Source organism: Leptodactylus fuscus, chromosome 4, assembly GCF_031893055.1.
Source record: "Leptodactylus fuscus isolate aLepFus1 chromosome 4, aLepFus1.hap2, whole genome shotgun sequence".
Taxonomy (NCBI): domain Eukaryota; kingdom Metazoa; phylum Chordata; class Amphibia; order Anura; family Leptodactylidae; genus Leptodactylus; species Leptodactylus fuscus.
The window spans coordinates 98,135,696-98,148,303 of NC_134268.1; the positions used below are offsets into that span (position 1 = coordinate 98,135,696).

A 12,608-nucleotide genomic window follows, 5' to 3' on the forward strand; every position below is an offset into this window, starting at 1 on the left:
ATGCTCCCTTAACCACTTCCGGACCGCCCGGGAAGTGGTTGCCTTGTTCTGACAGGACGTACCGGTACGTCCAGTCAGAACACAGCAGCTGCACGAAGATCGTGCAGCTGCTTTTAATGGGAGCCGGCTGTAACTTCAGCCGTAGCTCCCAGAAAGATGGCAGGGAAGATTACCTCCCCTGCTATCTCGATCGCTGTGTATACAGCGCTCAATGAATGCTGTATACACAGCTATCCAGTGTACCCAGATCCTGTGTCTGGTCCTGGACCACAAATTGGCCCTAGTTAAGGAGTATATCTCAACATGGAAACATTTGTTTGATAAAAGGTATACATTAGCATGTATGTCTTAAATCTAAATTCATTTGAAGCTATTTAGATATTTAGAATCACAGCTTTATTTGAAACACAGTAATAAAAGGGGTGTTATTTGCATCCCTACAAATTCTGCCTGGGCTATGGAAATATTGAGGCATTTGCTCACTGGAAAAAGTATACATCTTGAAATCTACAACAGAATGCAACTGGATGCCTATGCAGTGTGTACTAATGAGACAAAACAGTGCAATAGGTTCAATAGGTTACATTTTTCTGTCCATATTTTTTAGTTGCATCTCATTTTTTGTAGGGTAGAAAAATGTATACCTCAACTATATGGCAAAAATGTGGTGTTAATCTATTTAATGAATTATATGAGGTTGATGCAGGGTCTTTATGTATGCTGAGCAAGTTCTTTCACACCCAACTCAAAGTTATTTCTCATGGGCTTTGCATAGTGGATTATATGATTTTCCAATAAAGCTTCAGCATTAATTTAGCTACGTGTGCAGGATTCCTGATTATAGCCATCAAAAATCTATACTGGTCATGAAATTGACACACAAGAAAACAGTTCATTATAAAACAGTTATGATATGTGGATAAGAGCTTTGTTACCATCCCTGCATAAACCCTCCCAGAAGAACATATTCCTATATGTAGATCTCACTAAAAACACATTTTTCTAAAATACCTCTCCAATCACGGTTCCATTTTAAAAGTTCCATGAGATTCTTTGTGATAGAAGGTAAAGGAAGGTAAAGTCAATACTATGTTGCACATGTGTGGAACTTTTGCAGCTGGGCTTAATAAAAAAAAAAAAAAATTTAAACACAACAGAAAAAAAAACAAAGGTAAGTTTACTCCAAAATATTGAAAAATCAATCAAGTATTAAAAACTTTACAATATATTACATGGTCTTTTAAATACAATAAAACATCATAAGAAAAAGTCAACTTTTGTCTCTTTGGTAGGTAGCAGCCATTGCACAATGCCCAGTCTCATGTGGAATGAAACTTTATATTCTCTACATATTTCTGTTTAACGTGATTTGTGGTAGATGAAGTCCTCTTACAGAAAGCTTCTTGACCATTATTAGATGACTTTACTGACAGAAGAGTAAGTGCAATAAACACAACAATATGAAAGTAGAAATACATGGACCTAAAAAACACAAATCATAAATTTACAATATTAGTAAAATGTTATTACAAATTGGCAACTTTAAGGGAATCTACCACAAGGAAACTTGGTATCAAACCAGTGCACTGCACTGGACATTATGCTGTGCACCACAAGATCAACAGCTCTGTATTTAGGTTTGAAAACTCAATTCTATTGCATTCCTCCATTGCACTGTAGCCTTATTTGCATATTTCTAAAATAATATTTTCAAGAAATCTACTTTATCTAAAAAGTATGACGGTGCTAAGCCTAATATAGCCTACAATGGCTGGTTTGATATAGAGTTTTCTGGTGTCTAAATACACAATTCAAGATAACATTGCATTATAAGGGATTCAAATCATTAAAATTCTATTTTTTCTAACACGTAGGAATAGCCTTAAGAAAGGCTATTCTTCTCCTACCTTTAGATGTCTTCGTGCTGCCGTTGTGTAGAAATGCCGGTTTTCGTCGGTATGCAAATGAGTTCTCTCGCAGCACTGAGGGCGGGCGCCAGCGCTCAAACCGCACTGGGGGCGTCCCCAAAGCTGCAAGAGAACTCTCCAGCGCCGCCTCTATCTTTGCCTGGAACGGCCTCTGCCTGTGTCTTCTTCCGGCGCTGGCTTTAAACTTTTAGGCATTCGCAGTCGGCTCTGCCGTCGGGCCTTGGGCAGAGCCGACTGCGCATGCCTGCAGCAATTTTCCGGGATTGCTACCGAACGGCGGCACGTTACGATTGTCCTGCATTTGCTCTCTCCCACCGAGCCCAGTGCTTGCCTTTCAAATGATGGCGCATGGCTGAGATGGTCAGGTTGCTTTTTTCAGAGTCCCTATTCAGTTTTGAGTTGCACAGTGTGCAAACCGCACTCAGTTTGTCCTCCACGCATACATTGAAAAATCTACACACCATCGAGGGACGTGGCCTCGATGGGAGAGTGGCTATTGCAGGGAACATCTTGGGCCTTGCTGGCACGGGCCTGGCTTCTGTGACGCAGCTGCCCTGTACCTCTGGACATGCTTCTGCCTCTAGCCACCTTTTTTGGTGCTGCGCTTGTTTTCCCCACTACACATCACCTCTGTCCAGGTTGGGTCAGTGGCCTCGTCGTCCACCACCTCCTCTTCCAATTGCTCACTCTCCTCTTACTGCAAACCGCACATAACCACAGCCTGCCCTGATGGCAACTGTGTCTCGTCATCATCGCTGAGGCAGAGAAACACTGGTTGCGGGTCCACAACCACAAAATCAGCAGGAGATAGCGGATGCTCCAGTGTTTGGGCATCAGGACAGAGAAATTCGTCTGTTAGCTACTTGGATTCAGGAAGTGGTTGAACAGAGTAGAAGAGTGGAAAAGCACCCGAAAACAGCTCCTGGGAGGGGGCAAGGGTGGGATGACTCTGCTGGGAAGATTCGGCATGTTGGGAGGAAAGAGGGGCAGACTCTTGGGTATGAACACGACTGGAGGTAGTGGCTGACTGGCTGGTGGAAATGCAGCTAGAAGCATTATCCGCTAGCCATTGTAACACCTGTTCCTGGTGCTCGGGCCTCGTCAGTGCTGTACCCTGCACCCTGCTTAAGGTTGCCATCAAGCCAGGGATTGTGGATGAGCACAATGCTGGCTGGCCCTCACCAGTAGGCATTGCATCCGCAGTAGCTTGACTGCGGCCTCGGCCCCCAGCTGGATTTCCATGCCCCCATCCTCATCCTCTTCCGCTAGCCTTACACATTTCAAGAGGTTTACAAACAGTGTATTGCAAGTATACGCGGTATATATTTTAAGCGTATAGCAAGTACGGTCTATATGCTGTGGCAAGTATACACCTTGCTTCAAACCCGTATGGGACAAGTATATTGGGCTCACAAACCGATGTATACACAGTATCTATTTTGAGCGTATGTGAAGTACGGTCTATACTGTATGGCAAGTAGAGGCCTTGCTTCACACCTGTATGGGACAGGTATATTGGACTCACAAAGGGATGTATACAAGCGTAATCTTTTGCAAGTATGCAGGGATGGTATATAGTTAGTGCGCAGAGCAAATAAGGTATATACTCTGTGGGAATTTTAGACCTTGCTTCACACCCATATGGGACAGATATATTGGGCGGATGCTCCAGTGTTTGGGCATCAGGACACAGAAATTATTCTGGTAGCTCCCTGGAGCGGGCAAGGGTGGGATGACTCTGCTGGGAAGATTGGGCATGTTGGGAGGAAGGAGGGGCAGACTCTTGGGTATGAACACGACCGGAGGTAGTAGCTGACTGGCTGGTGGAAAAGCAGCTGGAAGCATTATCCGCTAGCCATTGTAACACCTGTTCTTGGTGCACGGGCCTCGTCTGCGTTGTATCCTGCACCCTGCTTAACGCAGCTATCAAGTCAAGGATTGTGATGAGCGCATGCTAATGTTTCTTTAGGTTTAAATTTGTGTTTCTGTCCATAATAATGTAGAGGAAAGAAGGTTTCAAGTATTTTTCCACTTTCATAGAGTGTGGAAAGTGTCTAGTTTATAGGCTGTGATAGTAGGGTAATACTGGGACTTGGGCCTGTTAGACGCACCCAGGCATGCTTCCCCTGCTGTCCCAGTTGCAGTGGTTTCCTCTGAAATGAGCAATTTTTTTCCCCTTAGACTATAATGGGATTCGATGTTCGGTCGAATAGTCGAATATTGAGGGTCTATTCGAAACGACTATCGAATATTTCACTACTCGCTCATCTCTAGTAGTTACATTTTCAAAGAAATCTAGGACAGATGACAGCTAAAATATTTATTAATATTACATTTTTTTCAGTCACAACACTAGACCTGCCAGGTGATCTTCCTGACTACAGGGGGATTCTTTGAACCTACCAAGTAGTCTTGAAAGCTAAAACCAAGTGCAGTAGAAGCTTAAAGCCACTCGTACCATGAGATTTTATTTTCATGTTTTAAAAGTGTATTAGATTTGGTTTAGAGCATGGATTGGCCTCCTTGGCACCCTTGAAACAAATCCAACGAACACACAAATAGACAGACTGTCACTTCACACACAAGAACTTTTTCTAATAAAAAGAAGTTTTCCCCTCAGATTTTTCTTCTTTAAGCCTTTTGTGCTATTCAATTTTTTAACAGCTAGCACACCGATGCAGTATATTGTAAATGTCCCATACACACACCTCTGTATTATCACAGGCCTGGGTATGGGACCATTAGCACAAAGCAAAACCCTCCTTTTCCTGCCCAGGCTCACTGAAGAATATTAATGGGTCAGTGGAGGCATGGGTGGCAGACGGATCTCTCTCTCATGTGCATGTAGCCCATGAATAAATAAAATGAGTTTTAATAATATACCTTCATAACGTAATATTGACATAATGAAGGGAACTTATCTGTATCTTCCTTTCATTAACCTATATATGACTAGAAGGGGATCCTGATGCCTAGAGCAAAATTCACCTTTTGCAATGTTCACATTATTGTGGGATACTTAAAGGGATCCCATCAATAAAAGTCAATTTTTGTCCCCAACACGTAGGAATAGCCTTAAAGGATATTCTTCTTCCGAGCTGCCGTTTGGTATATAATCCGGTTTTCATTGGTATGCAAATGAGTTCTCTCGCAGCACTGGGGGCGGGCCCCAGCGCTCAAACATCACTGGGGGCTTCTCAATGCTGCGAGAGACCTCTCCAGTGCTGCCTCCATCTTCTTCAGGAACAGATCTTCTTCGCGTCTTCTTCCGGGGGTTGGCTTCAAACTTCTAAGCCTCGGACAAAGCAGACTGCGCATGCCTGCCGGCCACAAGAAAATGGCCGCTTGCACAGTATTGTAAGCGGCCATTTTCTTATGGCCGGCAGGCATGCACAGTCGGCTTTGCTCTAGGCCCGAGGCCTAGAAGTTTGAAGCCAACCCCCAGAAGAAGACGCAAAGAAGACCCGTTCCTGAAGAAGATACAGTGTATAGCATTCGGCAAATCAACGCTGGTTCTGAATCAAATCTTTACTGCGAATAGCGATAGAATTCGAACGAGTATTTCGAATACTGTAGTATTCGTTCGAACACCTACTCAATGGAATACTACTCGCTCATCTCTAATAACCACCAATCTATGGTAACAAACCATTACGTTATAGTTAAAGTAATACAATTCAGTTAAGCCTTTCAAAGTATAATAGAAAAAAATAATTTTTCTGACAAACATACAAAATGACATACATACTTGTACAACTTAATGGTCGATTCAGCCGCCAAGAGGAAAAACGGAGCAACAGTGTAAGAAACGGCCAACTGTGTTACAAGCCATGTGATGAAGTCATAAAGAGATTTTCTGAATTTTGAGGAAATAAAGTAATGGCGAAAAACTTTCCTCATCTGTAAACAGAAATCAAAGAACAGTTAGAGTACTTTTTCCATTACACTTTCCAACTTTTCTCAGAATGTTTATAAGGTCTACAGAGGAAGAGATGTGGTTACAGTACACAAAAGTTGTACACTTTAAAGCAGATGTGCACTATACTATGCTGGTCTATACAGCAGAGGTGAAACCTTTAAATATGGCGCCTGCTTGGAAGCTGAGAAGGTGCCATAGCCTGTAAGCACCTACTGTTTTAAACAGCAAACATTCTTGGGAAGTACCTGTAATCGAAGAAAACCCTAATCACAGATATTTAACCTTTTATATACTGTGGTCAGATGTAATCATGGTTAGGAAACTCCGTCTGGTGAAGAAATGGAGGGCTTAACACTATTGGTACCGCTAAATACTCTAATAAAACTAATGAAATACAATGGTATTTATCCTGTAATAAGAATAACTCCCCCCCCCCCCAAAAAAAAAAAAAAAAATGAAAAAAAAAGTCACACACACTATACTCTCAAACTGAATTTTTTGTTACTTCACCTACCTCCCCCCCAAAAAACAATAGAGAACAAAGAAAAAAACCTCTCTAAGTGCTATTAAACTTCAGCTGCAAAAGTACAGAACATGGCAAAGCATATATATTGTTTAAAAGTATTAAAACAAGACAAATCTGGGGGATTCAGTGGATAGCACTGAAGCCTTGCAGCGCTGGAGTCCTGGGTTCAAATCCTGCCAGGAACAACATCTGCAAGGAGTTTTTATGTTCTCCCCATGTTTGCATGGATTTCCTCCCATATTCCAAAGACATACTGATAGGAGGGGAAAAAAAAAAGTACATTGTGAGCCCTATATGGGGCTCACAATCTACATAAATAGAATATATATATATATATATATATATATATATATATATATATATATATAGTGTAAGCCGGTGGCTGGTCAGGTAATGGAGGGGGTGTACATCTCACCCGGACTACTAAGGTAGGTGCGATGAGAAAACTCCAGAAGGAATGTTTGCTCAGACGAAAGTTATCTGCTGAGAGCAGTTTGGTAAATGCTCAGTATTGGGCTGGATTTTTAGGAATGGCAGGTAGGTTGGTAGTGGGACCTGTCATTCCACCCCCCCTCCAGTCCACACTTTGGGGATGTTCCGGCAGCAACTCAGCTGCAGAGAGTCTGCTCATTAAGGGAGCTTAAAGGGGTTGGCCACTTTCAGACCAATATTGACAAACAAATGTACAATAGAAAGATATACAATTTTCCAATATACTTTCTGTATCAATTCCTCACGGTTTTCTAGATCTCTGCTTGCTGTCATTCATTCTGTTACTTCTAGAGGATAAATCTCTGACCATGGTCATGTGATTTATGGTCCATGGTCATGTGATGAGGACACAGGTGCACAGCTGATTACCAGGCAGATTGTCTGATTATTGTGCTGTGACTCTAATGAATAGCACATGTGTGCTCATCACATGACCATGGACTGTAAATCACATGATCATGGTCAGAGTTTTATCCTCTAGAAGTAACAGAATGAATGACAGCGAGCAGAGATCTAGAAAACCATGAGGAATTGATACAAGAATGTATATTGGAAAATTGTATATCTTTTAATTGTACATTTGTTTGTCAATATTGGTCTAAAAGTGGCCAACCCCTTTAAGAAGTCAGCTCTAGCAGCAGACTGTGGGCAGAGCTGAATAAAAGAGGTATACTGTAGAATCACCTCTCACCAACTTTTTAGCAATATGCAAATTAGGCCAAGTACTACAATAACCCAGGAAAGGCTCTGGGTTTTGTCCACTATCCCTGCCTTGCAACTTCACCTTTTCTTTGATTCACAGCACTAGTTCTGATGTAATCTCATGTAAACCATTCGTACAGATCAATCCAACCAGTTTCTGTACTCCCATGCATGAGGCTGCCCTGAACACTTCTGCAGGTGTGATGATGGCTGTGGTACACTCCACTATTCAAAGCAGGGGGTTACGGTGCATGCGTTGGTCGAGGATATAACTGGCATCATAAAAAACTAAAAGTTGCCAATCAGAGCAAACAGGAAGGCATTGGGCGAGGTCACCAGGAGTGGAACCACAGCATTTGCCTGGTCTTTGTGGGACCTGCTTCACACTCTCATACTGCTAAAAAGCTTTTTGTCTGAATGTATATAGGTGCCCTACCAAACAATGGCAGTCTTTTTCTATACCAAAATCATCTAATTAGACTCCTGTTAAATTGTGATTAAAATTTACTTATAAGGATCATTCTAAATTACCTCAAACACCTTTTTACTGTACAAAAAAAAAAAAAAAAATTTACTTACTCTTCTTGCAGTCCACCACAAAGGAATGCCAGTGAGAAATGTAAAATAGTATCCTGGATAAACTCCGTGCCAAAGGGCTGAAAGGAAAAAAGTTAAACTTATGCCATATTTTGGTGCTCTGTCATAGCAAACTCTGTAGGGGAAAAAAAACAACAAAAAGAGGTTTTTAAACATTAAAAGGGGTCAGCAGAATCCAGCCATGCGGGCAGCATAAGCTGTTTGTGAAGAGGTAAACTATTTTGTGTTGTGTTTCCATGTGATTTCTTCTTTGTAACCTTAGTGGTGGTACATAAGACCCCAGATCTGGTAATATCTCTGTGTGAATGTTCTATTACTGCTTCTTATTTCTTTCTTTCCTCATTAGGCTGGCCACCTAATGCTCTATTTTCCTACTATTTCTTGTCTTACCATCTGGGAACCATATACTAACACTAAGGAACTGTTCACATTAACATGGATTTATAAAGTGTTTTTGCATATTTACCTGCATGAGTGGAGTTGCACTGGGTGTGTCTCCCCTGATCTTATAAGAGGCAAGTCTGCAGCAACTCCAGGGTTTTATAGGGAAAACTGCAGAGGATTATGGGAAATGTCTAAGGTATAAAATGATTCCAATTCCCAGAAAGCTGGGTATGTGTTGGTGAAGTTCACATGATGGATAGTTTGTGAGACTACAGCAGCCTGAGGTACAAGGTGTTTGTTGTATACATTATGGAGATTTTCTGAAGAATTATTATTTTTTGTTAAAACTGGACTTCCTGAAATAAACTCCTTGGATTCTTTTCATCATTCAAGACCTGATTGTTTTTTTGAAAAATCCCATGCTTCACATATGGTGTCAGAAGTGGGATGATTTTTGGAGTATTGCTGTAAGTACTCAAGCCTAAAGAAACAAGGGAGTTATGTACAAGACACGTTCCTGGCGTATTAATGCAAAGCCGCCAACTAAGTCTGCAAAGCGAACTGTTGCAAGGAAACTAGTGAATATGGAAAGTCAAGGTGTCAGACAGAGAGCACTGCTAGAGGAGGATGCAGAAGTGCAAGGAGCCACAGCTGCTCCATTAACTCCAAGTGTTGCTGAGCCTTCTGAAAAGACTTTACCAGAGAGCATTGCTGACCTTATGAAATGGTTAACTGTGCAGCAGATCAATGCAGAAAAAAGGCAAATGGAGGAAGCCAGGAGAAATTGCGAGGAATTGCGACGTCAGGATGAACGCTGGAGGGAGCTGTTTCAAACCCTGAGACCGCCTGTTGCTTGGAAAGACCCTCGCATGACTAAACTTTCTCCAGAAGATGATATTGAAGCATATTTAACCACATTTGAAAGAATTGCACATACCTGTCAGTGGCCTAAGGAACAGTGGGTGGTAAGACTGGCGCCATATCTTACTGGACAAGCCCAACTGGCATATAGCCACATGAACATGAATGATGCAAATAACTATGACTTGGTTAAAGAGACTATTCTAAGGCGATATGACATCAGTGAGGAAACCTATAGACAGAGGTTCAGAGAACTCAAGTACAGCTACACTGATGGTCCAAGGGAAGTCTTTACTCGCCTGCAAGACTTATACATGAAATGGATGAAACCAGACAACAAGACGACTGAGCAGATTAGTGAAGCGATCATACTTGAACAGTTTCTACAAATTCTTCCAGCTGATGTTCTTGCTTGGGTTAAAAAACATCGGCCCAAAAATGCTGACAAAGCTATTTCTTTGGCAGAGGACTTTATCCTAGCAAAAAGAGACCTAAGCAGGTCTGCAACTGGCCCAGCCAAACCATTCAGAACTTTCTCTGGAGGGAGAGGTCAAGAAGCCAGAAGTCCATTAAAAACTGTCACCAGTGAAAAAATGTGCTATATTTGCCAAGAAAAGGGACACATAGCTAAATTTTGCCCCAGGAAAAGCACTAAAGGCACAAAGTCTGGATTGTTTTTTGCTAGCAGTGACTTCATGCTGCCAATCCAAGTTAATGGACAGAACGTGGATGCTTTGCTTGATTCTGGCAGTAAATTAAGCTTGGTAAAGGAGGACCTAATAACTCAGAAGATGGACTCTCCCAAAGTGCCAATTACTTGTGTTCATGGAGATACAAAAAAATACTCCACATCAAATATTGACCTGCAGTTGGATGAAAAATGTTTTACCATGCCAGTAGTTGTTGTTCCAGAACTACAAGTACCAGTGATCCTTGGAAGAACCACACCCGGATTCAAAGATTTGCTAGTGGGGAAAAGCCAGCTGTCTGCTGTGACTACCAGAGCTAAAGCAAAGGCACACAAGAGAGGTGAGACTTTGGAGGACATTTTCCCATTCCATGAGGACATCATGGAGCCGCCATCATCAAAGCCTCTGAGAGTTCCAGGACAGCAGGATGTCTCTAGGAGAAGAGTTTCCCTGGATGGCAAGTATAAAAATGCTGACTTGTGGGACACTGATATTGCATTTGAACAAAAACAGGACATTGACTTATATGCATTGTATGAACACGGTTTAACTAACAGTAAAGTGGTTGCAGAAAGTGGTAAGCAGCTTGTTACACCCTATTATCTGGTGGAAAACAATATTTTATATAGAGTGTGTAGTCACCCAAAAACAGGAGAGCAAGTGCAACAGTTAGTTGTGCCAAAAAAGTTTAGACCAGAAATTTTGAAATTAGCGCATGATGTTCCTGTTGCTGGACATTTGGGTTATAAAAGGACTTTGGCCAGAGTACTCTATCGGTTCTATTGGCCTGGAGTTTATGATGAGATCACTACTTACTGTCGTAGTTGCCCAATATGTCAGTACACTGCTTCAGCTCCTCCCAAAGCAGAGCTTATACCCTTACCAATAATTGATGAACCATTTAATACTGTGGGTATGGATATTATCGGTCCACTAGAAAGAAGTTCCAAAGGTAACCGTTTCATTCTTACAATTGTTGATTACTGTACCAAGTATCCTGAAGCCATACCTATGCGCACAGTTACTGCTAAAAGAGTTGCAGAGGAAATTTTGAAGGTGTTTAGCAGGGTTGGATTACCTAAGCAAATCCTTACTGATCAGGGGAGTAACTTTACATCTTCCTTTCTGTTAGAAGTTTATAAGCTTCTTGGTATACAGCCTCTCAGGACTACCCCTTATCATCCACAAACTGATGGGTTGACTGAACAGTATAACCAAACCTTGAAAAACATGCTTAGGAAATTTGCACATAATGATCCAAAACTATGGGACAAATGGTTGCCCTTTCTATTATTTGCCTATCGTGAGGTTCCACAAGAGTCTACAGGGTTTAGTCCTTTTGAATTGTTATATGGGAGACGACCCAGGGGACTCTTGGATGTTATTAAAGAGGTATGGGAAGGTAAAGATGGTCATCAGAAAAATGTGGTAGAACATGTATTGAAAATGAGAGAGAGATTAATGAAATTGATTAAGGTAGCTCATGATAATGTCCACAAGGCAAAAGTTTACCAAAAGAAATGGTATGATCAACATGCCAAAAATAAATCGATTAAAGTTGGGGATAAGGTTCTTCTCTTGCTTCCCAGCAGTGAGAATAAGTTGTTGGCCAGATGGCAAGGGCCATATAAAGTGGTTAGACAAACAGGTCCTGTTGACTTTGAAATTGAAACCCCAGATAAAAAACAAAAAAATAAGGTTTACCATGTAAATTTATTAAAACGTTGGATTGAACCAGAGGTTAGTCCTAAAGATAACACTACCTGTACTATTGTCGCAGAGTCTTCACAGGATATGTCTGAAGAAATCTATGATTTGTTGAAAAATTGTGCTCACTGGTCAGAGGTAACATTGAATCCAAAGTTATCTAAAGAGCAACATTGTGACCTGAGGAAGATTATAGGGTCCAGTTCACATATTTTTGGAAGTAAGCCTGGCCGTGTGTCTTTAGTTTCTCATACAATAAATACTGGAGATCATCCGCCTATCAGACATAGACCTTATCGTATACCTGAAAAATTAAAGGGTAAGGCTGAAAATGAGGTTCAGGAAATGCTTAAATTGGGCGTTATTGAACCCTCTAAAAGTCCTTGGTCATCACCTGTAGTGATGGTTGGGAAAAAAGATGGGACAATAAGATTTTGCATAGATTTTCGTAAAATTAATGCTATATCTAGTTTTGACAATTACCCAATGCCACGTATTGATGAGCTCATAGATAGATTGGGGTGTGCAGAATATATTTCTACCCTAGATTTATGTAAGGGCTATTGGCAAATTCCACTTGATGAGAAATCAAAAGAAAAAACTGCCTTTGTGATGCCTAATGGTTTGTATCAGTTCAGAAACATGCCATTTGGTCTTCATGGTGCTCCAGCCACGTTTCAAAGAGCCATGGACTTACTCTTGAAGGATCATACGGAGTACAGTGCTGCTTATTTAGATGATGTGGTAATCTTTAGCAAATCATGGGAAGAGCACTTGTATCACTTGGAAAAGGTGATAACTGA

The 12,608-nt window shown here is 41.4% G+C and overlaps 1 protein-coding gene across 1 annotated transcript in view; it reads right to left on the reverse strand.

The window, feature by feature from the left end:
* Positions 1 to 1,272: 1,272 nt before the first annotated feature.
* Positions 1,273 to 12,608, reverse strand: part of MBOAT1 (membrane bound glycerophospholipid O-acyltransferase 1) — a 47,949-nt gene continuing 36,613 nt past the window's right edge. The window contains exons 11-13 of the mRNA XM_075270942.1: positions 8,147 to 8,279; positions 5,677 to 5,828; positions 1,273 to 1,482 (exon numbers count right to left, since the gene is read on the reverse strand). Coding sequence (XP_075127043.1) covers positions 1,320 to 1,482; positions 5,677 to 5,828; positions 8,147 to 8,279 — 448 coding nt within the window. The 3' untranslated portion in view covers positions 1,273 to 1,319. The remainder of the gene's footprint in view (positions 1,483 to 5,676; positions 5,829 to 8,146; positions 8,280 to 12,608) is intronic.